This window comes from Macaca nemestrina, chromosome 1 (genome assembly GCF_043159975.1).
Source record: "Macaca nemestrina isolate mMacNem1 chromosome 1, mMacNem.hap1, whole genome shotgun sequence".
In the NCBI taxonomy this organism is placed as follows: Eukaryota; Metazoa; Chordata; class Mammalia; order Primates; family Cercopithecidae; genus Macaca; species Macaca nemestrina.
In genome coordinates, this window is record NC_092125.1 from 82281302 (window position 1) to 82300265 (window position 18964).

At 40.4% G+C, this 18964-nt stretch overlaps 1 protein-coding gene across 1 annotated transcript in view; it reads left to right on the plus strand.

Moving 5' to 3' along the window:
- Positions 1 to 16732, plus strand: part of LOC105478252 (F-box protein 28) — a 44111-nt gene extending 27379 nt beyond the window's left edge. The window contains exons 4-5 of the mRNA XM_011735389.3: positions 8000 to 8195; positions 12056 to 16732. Coding sequence (XP_011733691.1) covers positions 8000 to 8195; positions 12056 to 12450 — 591 coding nt within the window. The 3' untranslated portion in view covers positions 12451 to 16732. The remainder of the gene's footprint in view (positions 1 to 7999; positions 8196 to 12055) is intronic.
- Positions 16733 to 18964: the final 2232 nt, after the last annotated feature.

Here is an 18964-nt window from a genome sequence, read left to right on the forward strand (position 1 = left end):
TTTGTGACCAGAAATGTGCCTTAGGAACTTAACACTTGTTTATATTAATTACCCTATGATGCAATTGGTTTCATTACATGTCTAACTTAAAGTCGGAGTTTTCAAGAACCTATCAACATTAAAATGAGGACTTATGTATAATGTAGTAAATACTAGGCAATGGGAATTTTTCAACTCCATTGTAATCTTACAGGATGACCCTCATATATGGTTTGTCATTGACCGTAACTTCATGATGCAGCATATAACCATATTCAAACAAACATGCCATATAAAGAATATTCAGGCCAGGCGTGGCGGCTCACTGGGCGTGGGCCGGGTGCAGTGGCTCACACCTGTAATCCCAGCACTTTGGGAGGCCAAGGCAGGTGGATCACCTGAGGTCGGGAGTTTGAGACCAGCCTGACCAACATGGAGAAACCCCATCTCTACTAAAAATACAAAATTGGCCAGGTATGGTGGTGCAAGCCTGTAATCCCAGCTACTCAGGAGGCTGAGGCAGGAGAATTGCTTGTACCCAGGAGGCGGAGGTTGCGGTGAGCTGAGATCGTGCCATTGCACTCCAGCTTGGGCAACAATAGCGAATCTCCGTCTCAAAAAAAAAAAAAAAAACAATTATCCAGGCGTGGCGGCACACGCCTGTAGTCCCAGCTACTCAGGAGGCTGAGGCAGGAGGATCACTTGAACCTGGGAAGTGGAGGTTGCAGTGAGCCGAGATCGGGCCATCACACTCCAGCCTGGGCAATAGAGTGAGACTATCACCAAAAAAGAAAATTAAAAAGAATATTCAGAAAATTTTAGATTTACTGAAGATTTTAAAATATGGAGGAAATTTTTTAAAAAAATAAAAGGGGTAGAAGGGAAAATTAAGGAAATCTCAAGTACAACAAAAAGACAAAAATGGAAAATTAGAAGAAAATGAGAATTTATGAGGTTCAGTATTTTAGCAGGAGCTTTGTTTGCTAAACAGTAGATTAGAAAAGATTACTTCTCACCCACATTAGTCTAAAGGCCTAAATGATATTCATAGTATATAACTTGTTATTGTACCACTTTAGACATAAGCATGGTACTTCTACTGTGTGTTAGAAATGTGATGGTGTACTTTTTAATTTTTGTAGAGACTGTTTCTAGCTATGTTGCTCTTGAACTCCTGCCTCCCTTGGCCTCTCAAAGTGCTGAGATTACAGGCATGAACCACCAGCCACAGCCTGTACTGTACTTTTATAAAACTAAAAAAAATTTTTTTTTTTTTTTTTTGGAAACTGAGTCTTGCTATGTCGCCTAGGCTGAAGTGCAGTGGCATGATCTGGGCTCACTGCAACCTCTGCCTCCTGGGTTCAGGCCCTTCTTCTGCCTCAGCCTCCCGAGTAGCTGGAACTACAGGCACATGCCACCATGCACAGCTAATTTTTGTATTTTTAGTAGAGAGGGTTTCACCACATTGGCCAGGCTGGTCTCGAACTCATGACCTCATGATCCACCCTTCTCGGCCTCCCAAAGTGCTGGGATTACAGGCATGAGCCACCGTGCCTGGCCAAAAATATTTTTTACAACTTTCAGTCAAGCTGTGTATTCGTGGGTTCCACATTCATGGATTCAACCAACCATGGATAGAAAATAATTAGTAAGACTCCATCTCAAAGAAGAGAAAATATTTAGAGAAGAAAAACAATTGCCAGGCGCAGTGGCTCACGCATGTAATCCCAGCACTTTGGGAGGCTGAGACAGGCGGATCACGGGGTCAAGAGTTCAAGACCAGCCTGACCAATATGGTGAAATCCCGTCTCTACTAAAATTACAAAAATTACCTGGGCATGGTGGCGAGCATCTGTAGTCCCAGCCTACTCAGGAGACTGAGGTAGAAGAATTGCCTGAACCCAGGAGGCAGAAGTTGCAGTGAGCCGAGATCACGCCACTACACTCCAGCCTGGGTGACAGTGAGACTCTGTCTCAAAAAAAAAAAAAAAAAAAAGAAAAACAATTTTTAAAACCACAGCTATTTTTAAAATATGAATTTTAAAATAATACAATGTAACAACTATTTACAAAGCTTTGACATGGTATTAGGTAGTGTAGGTAATCTAGAAGTGATCTAGGTTATATGCATATACTATGCCATTTTATATAATGGACTTGAGCACCCACACATTTTGGCAATATGGGTCCTGGACGCAAACGCCCGAGGATGTGGAGGGACTGACTATTTTATTTCCTACAGCCTGGGTAAGGTTCAACATGTAGTATATCATTTGAAAGGTGTAGAAACAACCATTAAGAGTTTTAAGTGACCTTCCTAAGGCCTGTGGTCTTTCCACTAGACCTCAAGACTCATACCATTACATTCTTGTTAATGTAATTTGCAAAAAAAAAAAAAGATTAAATCTACTCAGAAAATGAACTGTTTTGAAAATTTGTTAAATACCATGCTTTCTTAATATATAGCTCTAAAGCCATGGCAGCCACTTAAAACTCTGAATGGTAGAAGCAGTATGGTCCTCACACATACCTTCCTTCCCTTATTTTTTTCCTTCACCTTATCCTCTGCTTAAAGCTTTTGGATAAAGAAACTATTTTAAATTTTATTGAAAACACAGATTATCCCATTTCACTAAAATAATCTCTATACAGTAAGATTGTTAAATGTTCTTTTTTAATGGAAGACTGGGGCAAATGGAAAGAGTTAACTTGCTTTTATACTATATTTAGAAGACTACAGTAAAGATAATATTTCACAAATTATAGACATATTTTCACATTACTTTTAATGGCAAAACCACAGTTACTTTGGAACCAACCTAATAATTTACTATCAGTTAGCAATCCCTGAAGGATATTTTGATATGAAAGTTATTCTGAAGAATAAGGATCATGGAAAAGGACTAATTGTATAATATATGTTTTTAAGAAACATCTTAGAATAAGTGCCTGGTACACGATAGTACTGCATGACTACTGTATAAGTGTTGAATTACTTACTGCTGGGTGCAGTGGCTCACACCTGTAATCCCAGCACTTTGGGAGGCCAAGGCTGGCAGATCACAAGGTCAGGAGATCCAGACTATCCTGGCTAACACGGTGAAACCCCGTCTCTATTAAAAAAAAATACAAAAAATTAGCTGGGCATGGTGGTGGGCGCCTGTAGTCCCAGCTACTCAGGAGGCTGAAGCAGGAGAGTGGCGTGAACCTGGGAGACAGAGCTTGCAGTGAGCCAAGATCACGCCACTGCACTCCAGCCTGGGTGACAGAGCGAGTCAAAAAAAAAAAAATTGTTGAATTGCTATCCTATCACCTAGCCATCCACATCATCCCTATGCTCCACTCCACGCTTTGTTTAGCCAGGTGTACCTTCCTCCTGCTCTGACTTCCTTTACCTGTTGAAATTTTACTTATTCCTCATTACCATGTCCTTCATTAGACCTACCCAGTTCTCTCAAGCAGATCTTAATCTCTACTCTGTTTTCACACAGCACTTTGCTTATACATTGAACTTACTACAGTCTGAGTTTTGCTTTGCTGTTTATGGGTCTTTCATAGAGTCATCTTTCACTGGATAGGATCTGTGTCTTATTCATGCCTATACCATTACAACAGTCCTATTCTGGCTCAAGTACACTATATTCTTTTGTCTACCAGTATTTATATACGTAAAATATCTAGAGGTGTATTAATAAGGCCATGCGTATTTTATTAAACATATAAGTACCATTTTAAGTATTATGTATTTTTACAAGTCCCTCTCAATAGAAATCTTGTTTACTATGACCTTTGTGTTCAAAACATAATCATCTGACTTCTGAAAAACCATGTAATTTTTTTTTTTTTTTTTTTTTTGAGATAGTCTAGCCCCATCACCTGGGGTAATCACAGCTCATGGGACTATAGGCATGTGCCACTGTGCACACCTAATTTTTTAATTTTTTGTAGAGACAACTCGCAGTGTTGCCCAGGCTGGTCTCAAACTCCTGTCCCCAGTCAGTCTTCCCACCTTGGCCTCCCAGAGTGCTGGCTCCGTAGGTATGAGCCACCATGCCTGGCCAAAAAACAAATTCTTGTGTTGAATTTAATCCTGTCATTTGCCCTTAAACAGTTTCGTTTAGTTGTATCAATTAATATTAAACAATTAATATGCTTAACTACCTTTATCCCTTGTTTATTGAGTATCTGCCATGTGCTAGACACTGCTAGGCTCTGGGGATCTGACAGTGAAACATGGTATGATCGCTTCTGTCGTAGAGTTACTACATTTTAGGGAAAACAAATTAACAAAAAGATGTACTTACAAATTGTAATGTGTATTCTGAAGGGGAATAAAGGGTTGAATGAAGATGTTAACATGATTGAAACTGGAGGAGGGTTCAGAAAAGACTTCTGAGAAAGTACAGTGTTACTGTGACCTCGTGTATAACTGAGGAATTTGAAGTGAGGGAGATACACAGGGACAGCTTTCCAGGAACGGGATCTGAATGGACAAAAGCCCTGGGGCAAAACGGTGGGGGACTTGATTTAGTTCAAAGGGCTGATGTCCAGTTTGTATCTATAGATGCAACATATTAGCCTTTGGGGACATTTAAAAATTATGGAAGGCCAGGCGCAGTGGCTTACGCCTGTAATCCCAGCCCTTTGGGAGGCCAAAGCAGGCAGATCACCTGAGGTCAGGAGTTTGAGACCAGCCTAGCCAACATGGTGAAACCCCGTCTCTACTAAAAATACAAAAATTAGCTGGGTGCAGTAGCGGGCACCTGTAATCCCAGCTACTTGGGAGGCTGAGGCAGGAGAATCACTTGAACCCAGGAGGCGGAGGTTACAGTGAGCCAATAACGGGTCATTTCCAGCCTGGGCAACAAGAGCGAAACTCTGTCTCAAAAAATTATGGAGTACTGTGCTGCTTTTCCTATATATAACCCATACGTAAAACTTTGATAAACGCAAAACTACTATGGGTCAGTTAATATCCTAGCACTGTATATAAATATCGGTCAGTATGAAGGACCCTTTAAATGCTGGTTTTCTGCTTTGGCTTGTATTTTTAATTTTATTAACTCTCTCTTAATTATGTATATATTACATAACTTTTAAAGCTTGATCAGCTAGCTTCCACAAATATTTACTCTTTGGATATATACATGTATGTATAAAATTTGTCTATTTCTAGTCCTTGAACTCCTTGAACAAGCCAAGCTGACACTGACCTTGGGGCCACTGCCATTACTATTTCTACCTGAATCACTTTTCTCCCCATATCTTCAATCGATCAGTTCTTCCTCATCATTCAGTCTTACCTTACAAATGGCAAAGAATCCTTTCCCAACCACCTGTCTCATGTTATTCCTGCCTTTCCTGGTAGAAACTATCACATTACCCTCTTTTTTCCATGTGGCACTCCTTTAAATTATTTTCTTGTGTACTTTAGCTTAATGAAATGATAATCTTGTCATCTTTATTTACTGTTTTTTACTCCAGTACTTTGAAAAGTGACAAGTACGTAGTAAGAACTCAATTAATACTTGAATAATGTTTATCTTACAAGTTATGATAGGCTTACATAATTAAATTGTAAGTCCAAGGGAAAGTACTCTGTTTTTCATTTCTTTTTTTATATATATATGTATGTGATTTTTTTTTTTTCTTTTTTTTTTTGAGACGGAGTCTTGCTCTGTCACCCGGGCTGGAGTGCAGTGGCCGGATCTCAGCTCACTGCAAGCTCCGCCTCCCGGGTTTATGCCATTCTCCTGCCTCGGCCTCCGGAGTAGCTGGGACTACAGGCGCCCGCCACCTCGCCCGGCTAGTTTCTTGTATTTTTTTTTTTTTTAGTAGAGACGGGGTTTCACTGTGTTAGCCGGGATGGTCTCTATCTCCTGACCTCGTGATCCGCCCGTCTCGGCCTCCCAAAGTGCTGGGATTACAGGCTTGAGCCACCGCGCCCGGCGTGTAATAGTTCTTAACATAGTAGTTCAGTAAGTTTTTATTGGGGAAAAGTGTTATCTTCTAAAGTGAGTTCATAATATAATATTGCCAGAAATAAATGTATTTTCTCCCTTGGCAATCAGCCATCATCCAAAATTCTGAACTCCCAACCTGTATCTCAAGCCACCTGCTAGCAAATATCACCTACATGTCCCATGTAATTCAAAATCAGCACATCTCACCTCCCATTGCATCTGCCTATGGACACCACCTCAGCCCAAGCCATTTCCTGTTCAGTTCTCCAGACCCACAAACCTGACCTCCTCTGTGATGTCTTCTCAGGCTTATGATAAGGACACATCCTAAGGTTAGATTTTGCTGACATTTATTAAGCAAACATGCTCCACTAACAACGATCATCATATTATGCTGAGAGTCTAGAAAATGTGAAGGGCTATGAATTTGTCCTGATACTATTCTGCAAGATTGTTTCTCTGGCTGTGCTCAGCAGCCTAAATAAAGGAGAAGGGAAGGTGGATTTTAAGATTGATCTGAGTTGGGAACAAGCCAGATAAATGCAGTGGGAGGAATATGTGGGATGCCAGGTTGTTTGAGATTTTGGTGACAGAATGGTTTGGTAGATTAACCCTCAGTTCTTGTGAGGTAAGGGCCCATAGATGTCATCCAGATTGGGGTCTTTAGAAATAGGAATTTTAGGTCGGGCATGGTGGCTCACACCTGTAATCCCAGCACTTTGGGAGGCCGAGGAGGGTGGATCACCTGAAGTCAGGAGTTTGAGACCAGCCTGGCCAACATGGTGAAACCCCATCTCTACTAAAAATATAAAATTAGCCAGGTGTGGTGGCGCATGCCTGTAATCCTAGCTACTTGGAAGGCTGAGACAGGAAAATCACTTGAACCCTGTAATTGGAGGTGACAGTGAGCCAGGATCGTGCCATTGCACTCTAGCCTGGACAACACAGTGAGACTTCATCTTAAAAAAAAAAAGAAAAAAAGGAATTTTATCTTTAGGTCTATACTGAAGCCACGGGAAGAATTAAGGATAACCTATAAATTCACGGGGATGAAAGCTACACGCATAAATGCCTGAGGAAGGTTCACTTAACCATTTCAGCAAGAGAGTTAGGTATTCTCTCCATTACAATTATCATTAAAACAAAAAAGGATCTTCTGCTACCTTTTGGTGATGACAGAAGTGACAAGACTGCATTCCAATCCATAACAAGCCTCAGAGAAACAAAACTTAAAGGGATAGAGCACATGGGGGCAGTATTAAAAAGAGCGGAGAAATCACACTGAGTCCCTGCAGCTTAGGGGAACAGATTCAAGTTTGGAGGATTAATAAAATAGAGGTTTGGGCAATCTCCAACCCTACCCTAGCTCCCATACAGGATTTAATTTCTTAGTTTAGTCCTCTAGTGTCTATAGAAATTTGTATATCTGTTTGGATCACTTATGTACACACATATCTCCCCAGTTACACTGTGATTTCCTTCAGGGTTAGGAGCTTTATTTGATGCATCCTGATTCCTCAGCCCCAACACAGTACCTGATACATAAACGGTGTTTAATAAAAGCAAGTATAAAGTATTGTAACAGGCCGGGTGCAGTGGGTCACGCCTCTAATCCCTGCACTTTGGGAGGCCAAGGCGGGTGGATTCTGAGGTCAGGAGTTTGAGACCAACCTGGACAACATGAAACCCGTCTCTACTAAAAATACAAAAAATTAGCCACACGTGATGGCAGGCACCTGTTATTCCAGCTACTCAGGAGACTGAGGCAGAGAATTGCTTGAACCCCAGAGGCAGAGGTTGCAATGAGCTGAGATTGCACCACTGCACTCCAGCTTGGGCAACGAGCGAAACTCCATCTAAAAAAAAATGTACTGTAACAAGCCCAAAAGCCATGTGTTGTAAATAGCAATATTCTTCAGTGGCCAGTACATCACTTAAATCACCCTACAGGTCTTTACTGGAATTGCAGAACAAGCAGTTACTTTTCTGCCTGTTTAGCTGTTTTCTTTATTAAAAAAGAAAAATCTAAAATGCTAATGAGAATTCATTATTTTAAGGTGATTGATGAGATTTATCGCGTGTTGAGATACGTCAATTCTACCAGAGCCCCTCAGCGAGCTCATGAAGTACTTCAAGAATTAAGGGATATATCCTCTATGGCAATGGAGTACTTTGATGAAAAGATTGTTCCAATTTTAAAGAGGAAATTACCAGGATCAGATGTTTCTGGAAGACTCATGGGCTCTCCTCCAGGTACCTCTACTTTATAATCATGTTTGTACATAATTTTGTAACTTATTTCTGGTTTTTTTCCACTTAATCACGTGTCTTGAACTTTTCTTTGTTAGTCGTTGTTTATTGGCAGCATCATTTTTAATGAGATTGGATTATCAACCATAACTTATACAACTGATCCACTAGTTAGGCACATTTCTTGTTTCTAGCTTTTCAGTGCTTACTCAAGAACAATCTGAGCAGTCTTGTGACTAAATCTTTGCACATATCCATATTGACTTACAATAAACATATTAGAAATAGAATAGCTGGGCCCGGCCAGGCACGGTGGGACACACTTGTAATCCCAGCACTTTGAGAGGCCAAGGTGGGTGGATCACCTGACTGAGGTCAGTAGTTCGAGACCACCCTGTATCTACTAAAAATACAAAAATTTGCTGGGCATGGAGGCGCACACCTGTAATCCCAGCTACTCTGGAAGCTGAGACAGAAGAATCACTTGAACCGGGGAGGCAGAGGTTGTAGTGAGCCAGATTCACGCCATTGCACTCCAGCCTGGGCAACAATAGCAGAACTCTTATCTCAAAAAAAAAAAAAGAAACAGGATTGCTGTACCAGGCGCAGTGGCCCACGCCTGTGGTCCCAGCACTTTGGGAGACTGAGGCGGAAAGATTGCTTCAGCCCAGGAGTTCAAGACCAGCCCGGGAAACATAGGGAAACCCCCATCTCTACAAATAATTTTAAAAATAGCCGGGTGTTAGTGGCGCATGCCTGTGGCCCCAGCTACTCAGGAAGCTGAGGTGTGAGACCCCGTCTCCAAAAAAAAAAAAAAAAAAAGTAATAGAATTACAAGTGAAAAGTTACGTACAGATACTCCTTAATTTACAATGGGATTACATCCTGATAAACCCGTCATAAGTAGAAAATATTGTAAGTCAAAAAATGCACTTAATACACGAGCCTACCAAACATCATAGCTTAGCCTAACCTACCTTAAACGTGCTCAGAACACTTACATTAGCTTACAGTTGGGCAAAATTATCTAGCAAAGCATATTTTATGATAAAGCATCCTTGTGTAATTTACTGAATTCATTTTCTATTATACTGAAAGTGAAAAGCAGAATGGTTCTGTGGATACCTGAGGTACAGTTTCTACTGAATGTCTATCACTTCCATACCATCGTAAAGTCAAAAAATCATTAGGTTGGCTGGGCACGGTGGCTCACACCTGTAATCCCAGCACTTTGGGAGGCCAAGGCAGGCAGATCACCTGAAGTCAGGAGTTCGAGACCAACCTGGCCAACATGGTAAAACCCTGTCTCTACTAAAAAAATACCAAAAAATTAGCCAGGTGTGGTGGCGCACGCCTGTAGTCCCAGCTACTAGGGAGGCTGAGGCATGCGAATCGCTTGAACCCAAGAGGCGGAGGTTGTAGTGAGCCAAGATCATGGCATTGCACTCCAGCCTGGGCAACAGAGTGAGACTCTGTCTCAAAAAAAAAAAAAAAAATCATTAACTTGAACCATTGTAATTTGAGGACTTTTTTTTATGTTTCTGATGAATTAATATTCATTTTTTTAAAAAACAAATATACCAGATAAAATGCCAAAAACTCTTCAGGGAAATATTTGGTGAATTATTTCAGCCCCCAAAGTGTCTGGCTGCTACTTTATTTTTTTTTATTCATTTATTTATTTATTTATTTATTTATTTTGAGATGGAGTCTCACTCAGTCACCCAGGCTGGAGTGCAATGGCGTGATCTCTGCTCACTGCAAGCTCTGCCTCCCAGGTTCAAGCAATTCTCCTGCCTCAGCCTCCTGAGTAGCTGGGATTACAGGTGCACACCACCACGCCCGGCTAATTTTTGTATTTTTTAGTAGAAACGGGGTTTCACCATGTTGTTTAGGTTGTTGGTCTGGAACTCCTGACCTCGTGATCCACCCGCCTTGGCCTCCCAAAGTGCTGGGATTACAGGCATGAGCCACCACGCCCGGCTGCTACTTTGAAGGACAGGGTTCATAAGGCTATTTTGAACAGTATCACTTCATCTGTGCTAAATAACTGTTTTTGCAAAAGTATATTGGCTCCTAGAGATTTGTGCCTTTATCTACTGAAAGACTTAATTATTTAATATCCCCAACTCTGGCAAGTACTTTAATTAGGAAAGAATTTAGTAGAACTTTTTATTTTGTTCAGATTAGTTAGCTCCCTGTAGTATTCAGTGAGGCAACCAAGTGGCTCTCTGTAATTGAGTAATAAAGCCTACACATCTCAGCATTAATATATCTGTTATTTATTGAGTACCTATTATGCGCACAGCACTGTACTGTGTCCTGTGGAGACTAAAAGGAAGTGTAATACGTGGTGTCTGCTCTCAAGGATCTTACTATTTCAAAAGGTAAGATATACTCAGACTTGAAGTTAAATTATCATAGGCAAAACAAGTAATGCAATGTCCAATTAAATGTCAAATGAGAGCAGAGAAACAATTTTAAGGTAGATCAGTGCTGGCTGGTCTGATGGAAACATCACAGGAGGTAAGGATTGATTTAAGCCTTGGTGAATAAGTAGAAGTTGGATATGGATAAGCAGAGAGGGAAAGAAGAATGCATCCATAAAGGAAATACAGTTATTTAAATGCGCAAGGAGAAGATTAACATGATGTGTTTAGGGTATGAATGGACCCATCTGGTCCTTTTAGAAAACCTTCAGTAGATAAGGTTAAAAGAAAGTAGGTTCTTTGTTTAAAATAGTTATTTTTATGCTTGTGTTACATTCTAATTATTCCTGAAACAGTAGGTCCAAGGCCCTCCTACACCATGCCAGGAATTCTTTGTGATCATAATGTATGATGTAACCCACTCTTTAATGGAGTCCTATCATTTGGCTAAAGTTGAAGCCTTTGCAAATAACTTAAGTTCAGAGTGAACTTAAGAACACGATACAGGTTGAGTATCCCTTATCCAAATTTCTTAGGACCAGAAGTGTTTCAGATTTCAACTTTTTTTCAGAGTTTGGAATATTTGCATTACATGTACTGGCTGCACAGTCTCTTATCCACATACCCACAATCCAAAATGCTCCAATGAGCCATTTCCTTGAGCATCATGTTGGTGCTCAAGAAGTTTCAGATTTTGGATTTCAGATTTCTGGATTAGAAACGTGCAACCTGTAGGTCTGTACTTCTAACTTGAAAGTGTGTTTGTTATGTGAATTAGATAGAAAATAATTATTTTCTGGCCGGGCACAGTGCTTCAATGCATCTGTAATCCCAGCACTTTGGGAGGCTGAGGCGAGTGGATCACGAGGTCAGGAGATCCAAACCATCCTGGCTAACACGGTGAAACCCCATCTCTACAAAAAATACAAAAAGAAATTAGCCGGGTGTGGTGGCGGGCGCCTGTAGTCCCAGCTACTCGGGAGGCTGAGGCAGGAGAAGGGCGTGTACCTGGGAGGAGGAGCTTGCAGTGAGCCGAGATCGTGCCACTGCACTCCAGCCTGGGCGATAGAGCGAGACTCCATCTCAAAAAAATTAAAAAAAAATTATTATTTTCTAATTTTACTGCTTGTATTTTGTCACTAGGTTCTGAAAATATTTTACAATATTTTAAACTCAAGTTTATGCCATTAAATGCCTTTCTTCATTTCCTGGCAGTCTATATACTGCCACGTGAGCAGGAGAATCAGAATTTAAACTCATTTATAGTTAAAATAATATGTTAAATTATGATGATTAACCCAATTGACCAACTGGATTGCAAAGAAGAAGAAATTCTCAGAAGTGACATAATAAGGGTATTCCATTTTTAAATAAGTGTAAGACTGGTAGAGAAACATTTTAAGTGACTGACCCTTTTAAATTATTCCTCCACAGTTCCAGGACCATCTGCAGCCCTAACAACAATGCAGCTCTTCTCCAAGCAAAACCCTTCAAGACAAGAGGTTACCAAACTCCAGCAGCAGGTTAAAACAAATGGTGCTGGCGTGACTGTTCTCAGGCGTGAAATTTCTGAGCTTCGCACCAAAGTGCAAGAACAGCAAAAACAGCTTCAAGACCAGGACCAGAAACTGCTAGAGCAGACCCAGATCATAGGTGAACAAAATGCACGGTTGGCAGAGCTAGAACGCAAACTACGAGAAGTAATGGAAAGTGCTGTAGGAAATTCCTCAGGGTCTGGGCAGAATGAGGAGTCTCCTCGGAAACGAAAAAAGGCCACAGAAGCCATAGACTCTCTTAGGAAATCTAAACGTCTTCGGAATAGAAAGTAAATTGGAATGTGGTTCTAGTTCCAGAGGAAGACGCAGCTTAGTAGCTTAAGCAGTTACGCATATCAGGATACTGTGAGCAACACGGTGTCCCTTAAGCTTCTAGGCTTTCAGAACACAACTTGAACTCTTATGGTTGGGACATTCTTTTCCCGCTTCTCCTGATTGAACTGATGCACAGAATCTTTTTACTTTGCAATAGATTTGTACTAACCAGACCTGTTCTATCATGTTTTGAGGAGTTAACTTTTTTCTGTGCAGATAATGTTGAAAGTAAGTTAATTTGTTTCTGCATATATGCACATACATAAGGATCTTAAACCCAGTCTTGACAGACTAAACAGAAGTTAAGTTTAATACAGAAAATGTCCTGTTCACTTGAAAGAAAAGACCTACTTTTTAAATGGACACTATCTTGGTTCTTTTTTTTTTTTTTTTTTAAGTCATCTTTTTGTTATAAGTGACCTTTGTCTGGAATGTCTGAAAAGTAGTTAATGCTTTTTGGTATTGAAGTAATGGGTAACTAAAATGGACTTCCATAGTATTGACTGTAGAAGGAGGCTCTACAGTATTGACTATATATTTTTATAAACTACTGGCAAGAAACTTACCCAGCTGTTATACATGTTTTCAATTCTCTTTGGGGGCCATGTCCTACATTTGCATGGATGGATGCATGCATTGCCTAATCAACTCACTTAAAAAGCTCTTGCACTGGTATTGATCTTGAACCTCTATACTTCTCCACTTTTTAGAGCGGCGTCTTAGTTTAAGCGCTTAACATCTTCCACCGCAACAGCTTGCCTCTAGAGGGGGAGTTTTTCATCCATTTGTCCTCCAGTTTTATAGAAACAAGAGACTATTAAAGCCTATTGCTTTATCTGTTCTCTGTAGGGTTCAGGTACACTGGCTAAGGCAGAACCCCAAATTCCAAGGCTCTTTCTATCAATATTGGACCTCTGGGAGTTAGTACTCCTCTTTGCTCACCACCATGTGCTCAGTTGATCAGATGTGGTGAGTGAGTAGGGGACTCGACTTGCGGGATGCAGTTTTGCCATTGCAGCAAAGTTCATTGAGGAAAATTGTACCATGAAAAAGCGTTTTGATTATTTCATTTCTGGGGGATGACCTTGAGGGAAGCTTTTTAATATTAGTTTCAAGCTTTCCTTATCCTACAACTTTAAACAAAAGCTTTAATTTTGTTTGCACTCCTGTTTTGAGCTTGTAACTGGAAAAGCATGTCTTGCACTGTTCAACCTCCTAAGTGGTCACTTTAACAACCTCCAAATTGTGCACAGTGGTTATTTTCCCCAGTTGTATATTTTTGAGACATTCAATTATCACTGTCTTAGTTGTATTTTAATTTACTAAATTATGTAGCTGTTTGACTGTTAAGTTCTTTTAAACAGCTGTTGCCTTGGGCTTCAGTTATTTAAAGTAAATTTGGGTGTAATATAGAAAACTGTCCCTTTCCAGGCGGGGGTTGGCGCCTGTGTAACCCTAAGGTTTGGTAGACGCCTTAGTCGAATAAGAGCACAAGGCTATCGCCTTTTATCCGTCCACCGTGACATGGCTGTGCGTCCTTTAAATTAACCTCACCAGACGAAGCTTTTTCTATCCATTTTTAATATTGTCCTTACATAATATTGTCCTTAGATCTTCATCAATTCTATGTCTGACTTTGAAATTCCATTTACAATGTAGTATGTTTTCAATGAAAAACCATAAAGTAACATCCAAGTGTTTCATGGTTTGTTGGGAAGGTAATTTTAAAATAAAACAATTTCCAAAAAACATTTGTCAGCCAAGATCATCCATAAAAGTCCCCGTCTGGAACTTATTTTCTCAGCACTTCTCATTTTTATAATCAGAGTATTTAGCCATATTATCGTATCTTTAGAGGAGGCCTGGTGGAATACCCAGGGTCTCTACTAGTCTGCTTTTCTGGTCACAGGAAGACTTTTTTTTTACGTATCAGAGTATGTGTTTACAGATTTACAGAGTGTGATCTGTATGCATCAAAGGGATACAGCCCCAGACTATTTCTTTAATGGTCGTTCATGAACTATTAAGTTTCCTGAATTTCTTTTTAAACTACATCTAGATAGCCTAAACATCTGTGTAGTCTTCCATTAGTTAACATGTGTATATGGCTTTCATAATAAGTAGTCACACTGTTAGAAGGTAAATTTTCTATTACAAAATCCAAATTTCTATTGCATACACTTACCTATTCATAAAGCTAATTCATTGTACTTGTTAATGCATGAATGTTCCATGCAGTAGGAGAATAAAGCACTACAGTTCGTTCGGTTGTTCAAATCTTAAATCTTAGGCTATTTAGCTAAAACATGTTAGGATGTTGCCTTCACCAGTTATTGGGACAGTTATTAGCCGTTATGCTTACTTATGGATAGCATAATGGTATTTATGGTTCAACAAACTGCAGATTATTTTGATCAGGTGAAACTGACATATGTTACAGAAAAACTGTAAATTAACCTCCTGAGAGAACCATTCTGCCCTGCATTTTAAGTCAGGTATTTAAATGCTGTGTGTTGTTAATATTGCGTTGTCTTAGTGCAACATTTCTTGAAGTATTCCCATCATCTTCCTTGGCTGTTTTTCAGAGGAGACATCTCCATGTTAAGGGGTCATTTCCACATAGGGATGTATTATGGTACAGCGCTACACACATGGATAACAATGTGAAAAGGCGTGCCTAAGAAATGAAAAGGGCTGGCCTTATCCCCACCCCAGCTGGATCCTCTGCTTATCTCCCACATGCACTTGGCTTACCTGGTTTTCACAGATTCTGAGGTTATAGAACCTGTTGTCTTTCAAACTCCTGTACAGAGCCTGAAAATAATGGAGCAAATGCAAATGTATTGAGAGTCATTATACTTAGTTTTAAAGACTATTGGGGTATCATCCAGTCAAAAGCCACTGATTTGGGAAGCAATTTTTTTGTAAAACACGTTTTTTGGAGTACTGAACTTTACAGGGGCTTGCCTTAATCTCTATTTAGTAGTTTCAAGATGTATGCGCAATTATTCTACGTGTTAAAAATGTTAAAATATTCTATGTAGCCCCAAAGGTGGGTAAAACAGTGTAAGTAATGCCTAAATTAATAAGCTAAAAGGTGTCACTACAGCTGGATTTTTTGAGAGAAAATGGACATAAAACTAGGCTATGTGTAATAAAAATAATGGCACCTTAAGATTGCACTATTTTATGCATTATTTTATATGCCATTTCATAGCCTGCACTTTAATCTCCAAAGAAACGATGTATGATGTCCCAGTTGTTCCTTATTCTTAATAAATTTTTCCTAAGACAGGGCACTTAATTCTATTTTATTATACTGAATTAGTTTCTTGGAGGTAGATTCCTTTCTTGAGTTCTCTGTTTCCTTAGCCATAATAATTTCTAGGATCTGGGAACTCCCTATATTGTCTATTTCCAACATTATATAATTTTAATTTAATGTAATGTAAATCTCATACTTGGTGATCAGCACATTCTTATATCCTGCTCTACCAATGAGTACCCATTTGTTACACTTACCAAACTCTCTAAAAACATATACTGTGAGTAAGATTTGAAGCCAGGAATAAAAGGCAGTCTGAAAGAAAACGTCCTATATGATGCAGTTGTTTGGAAATGGCTGATTTCTGATATGAAACCCAATTTGATAACACCATTCAGTTCTTTGACTTGGGATCTATCTGAATTGCTTTAACTAGTACACAAAAGGTTAAGTTACGACTACTTTAAATTTGTATAGCCTGCCATCTGAGGTGAATTATTTTCAAAAAATACTAAATCTATGAACTGAGACTAGCAATTAGTTGGCTGCTCCCTACCATGATTTTACTTTTAATAGCAATACAGTTATATTGGTGATAAATATGACAGGCTTAAGTACTGCCGGCCTTTCGCATCTTCCTAATCATCTTGGTTAAATTTCTGAGGTTTAAAAATTAGATCCAGATTTCTTCTGTTGTGTCTGAAGAGAACTATGACATTTTAGAAATACATTGGCAATCTGTTAGGTCCATTGGCAAAGTATATTGGTCCATATTCAAACCTATGCCAAAAGGTTAGAAGTGTTTAAGATTCCTTTATTGTGGTACCATGTCTGTTTACCTATGCTTATGAGCAACAATAAATTACTAGTTTACCTTCTGGAATTTTAATTGTTATAACTGAATCAATTATTGGAAAGTGAAAAACACCTCCCGGTCACACAACAGGGTACGTAAATAAATGTGTTGTTACCAGTGCTACTTGTTTTCTTTGTATTTCATCCACAAAAGAATATGGAGCTCTATTGCTAACATACCATATTAATAGCTACTGTCTTTTGGAGCACTGTACTGTGTGTTTTACAGATGTTACAGTGGTCCTCACAGCTACCTTATAAAGTAGGTCTTACTCTACATGGGGAAGTTGAACTCGTGCTAAGCAATGTGTCCACAGTGTATGCAAGTAAGTGCCATAAGTGGGATTTGACCCATAAGCTCTGAAGTTTATAAACTTCCTACTACACTATACTACATCCTAGAAACCTGAGAATAATGAGACTCTGAACTTAATATAAGCAAGACCATCCCACACATCCACTAGAAGCAGTCAGTGCCCAAATCACTAATGCTAACGGTAGTATGTAGAACTGAGATAGGCCGGACACGGTGGCTCACACCTGTAATCCTAGCACTTTGGGAGGCCAAGGTGGGCAGATCATGAGGTCAGGAGTTCGAGACCAGCCTGGCCAACATGGTGAAACCTCATCTCTACTAAAAATACAACAATTAGCCGGGCGTGGTGGCAGGTACCTCTAATCCCAGCTCCTCCGGAGGTTGAGGCAGGAGAATTGCTTGAACCCAGGAAGCGGAGGTTGCCGTGAGCCAAGATCATGCCATTGTACTCCAGCCTGGGTGACAGAGCGAGACTCCATCTCAAAAAAAAAAAGTTGGGCTTGGTGGAGGCAACTTTTAAGGTTACGCAAGTAACCTTAAACTTGCACCTAGGTGTGCAAGTGAAAGAGAATGTTTTTAAGGCTTCCAGAACCTGTAATCTAAACTCAGAGGAAGTCCTGGCAGTAGATGTGCTCTGAGGCTACTGACGTGTAAAGTCCCCTTCCGGCCCGGTGCGGTGGCTCACACCTGCTACCCCAGCATTGTGGGAGGCCAAGATGGGTGGGTCATTTGAGGCCAGGAGTTTGAGACCAGACTGGCCCATGTGGCAAAACCCCATCTCTACTAAAAATACAAAAATTAGCCAGGCATGGTGACACACATCTGTAGTCTCAGCTACTAGGGAGGCCGAGGCATGAGAACTGCTTGAGCTGGGGAGGTGGAGGTTACAGCGAGCCGAGGTCATGCCACTGCACTCCAGCCTGGGCAACAGAGCAAGACTCTGTTTCCAAAAATGTCACATTCCTATAATATATGCTGCTGGTCAGTAGAAAAGTAGCAACTACCAATTCTTTTGCCCTGCAAGGGCAGGGTACTAGTTCTCTTTTCAAGACTACTTCCAGTTCCAAAACTAAATGCTTAACAACAAAATAAAATCATATACATCCATTTAACCTGTTTCTTAAAGGTATAAGTGGCAGGGAATTGCTGAAAACAGTTCTCTGAAGAAGATAAAACTTCTCTAAGTGCTTTAACCCCAGCCTGTAGACAGCTTAGATTTTCAGAAAAGAGATCACAGGTAACTTTATACTGTGGGTGAGGGTGACAGCAGTGGTGTCAATTGTCCTAGCACCATTACTGCGTTCTAGTCATCCAGATAGCCTAGAAAGATAAAGGTGGCCGCTGTGTATCCCCAGTCTTCAGAAGGCAGATGAGGGTGGAAATTTGAATTTTCATATTCTCCAGGTGGCTCAATTGCTGTGTAATAGATTGACATTGTTAGAAACCAAGGATCTTCACCAGTATTCTTGCTTTTTTTGCTTTTCTTTAAAAAACTTTTTAGGCCAGGCGCGGTGGCTCAAGCCTGTAATCCCAGCACTTTGGGAGGCCGAGGCGGGCGGATCACAAGGTCAGGAGATCGAGACCACAGTGAAACCCCGTCTCTACTAAAAATACAAAAAATTAGCCGGGCGCGGTGGCAGGCGCCTGTAGTCCCAGCTACTCAGGAGGCTGAGGCAGGAGAATGGCGGGAACCCGGGAGGCGGAGCTTGCAGTGAGCCGAGATCGCGCCACTGCACTCCAGCCTGGGCAACAGCGTGAGACTCCGTCTCAAAAAAAAAAACAAAAAAACAAAAAAAAAAAAAACTTTTTAAAAGATCTCACCTGTATGAACTTCCCCATGTTAATTGCTGAACCAATTCTTACAGAATTCATTAAAGATGATGTTCTTTCCAAAAAGATGTATCTCAACTCACTGGTATACATTCCCCTGTTTTTTTGTTTGTTTGTTTGTATGGAGTCTCTGTTGCCCAGGCTGGAGTGCAGTGGTGCGATCTCGGCTCACTGCAACCTCCACCTCCTGGGTTCAAGGGATTCTC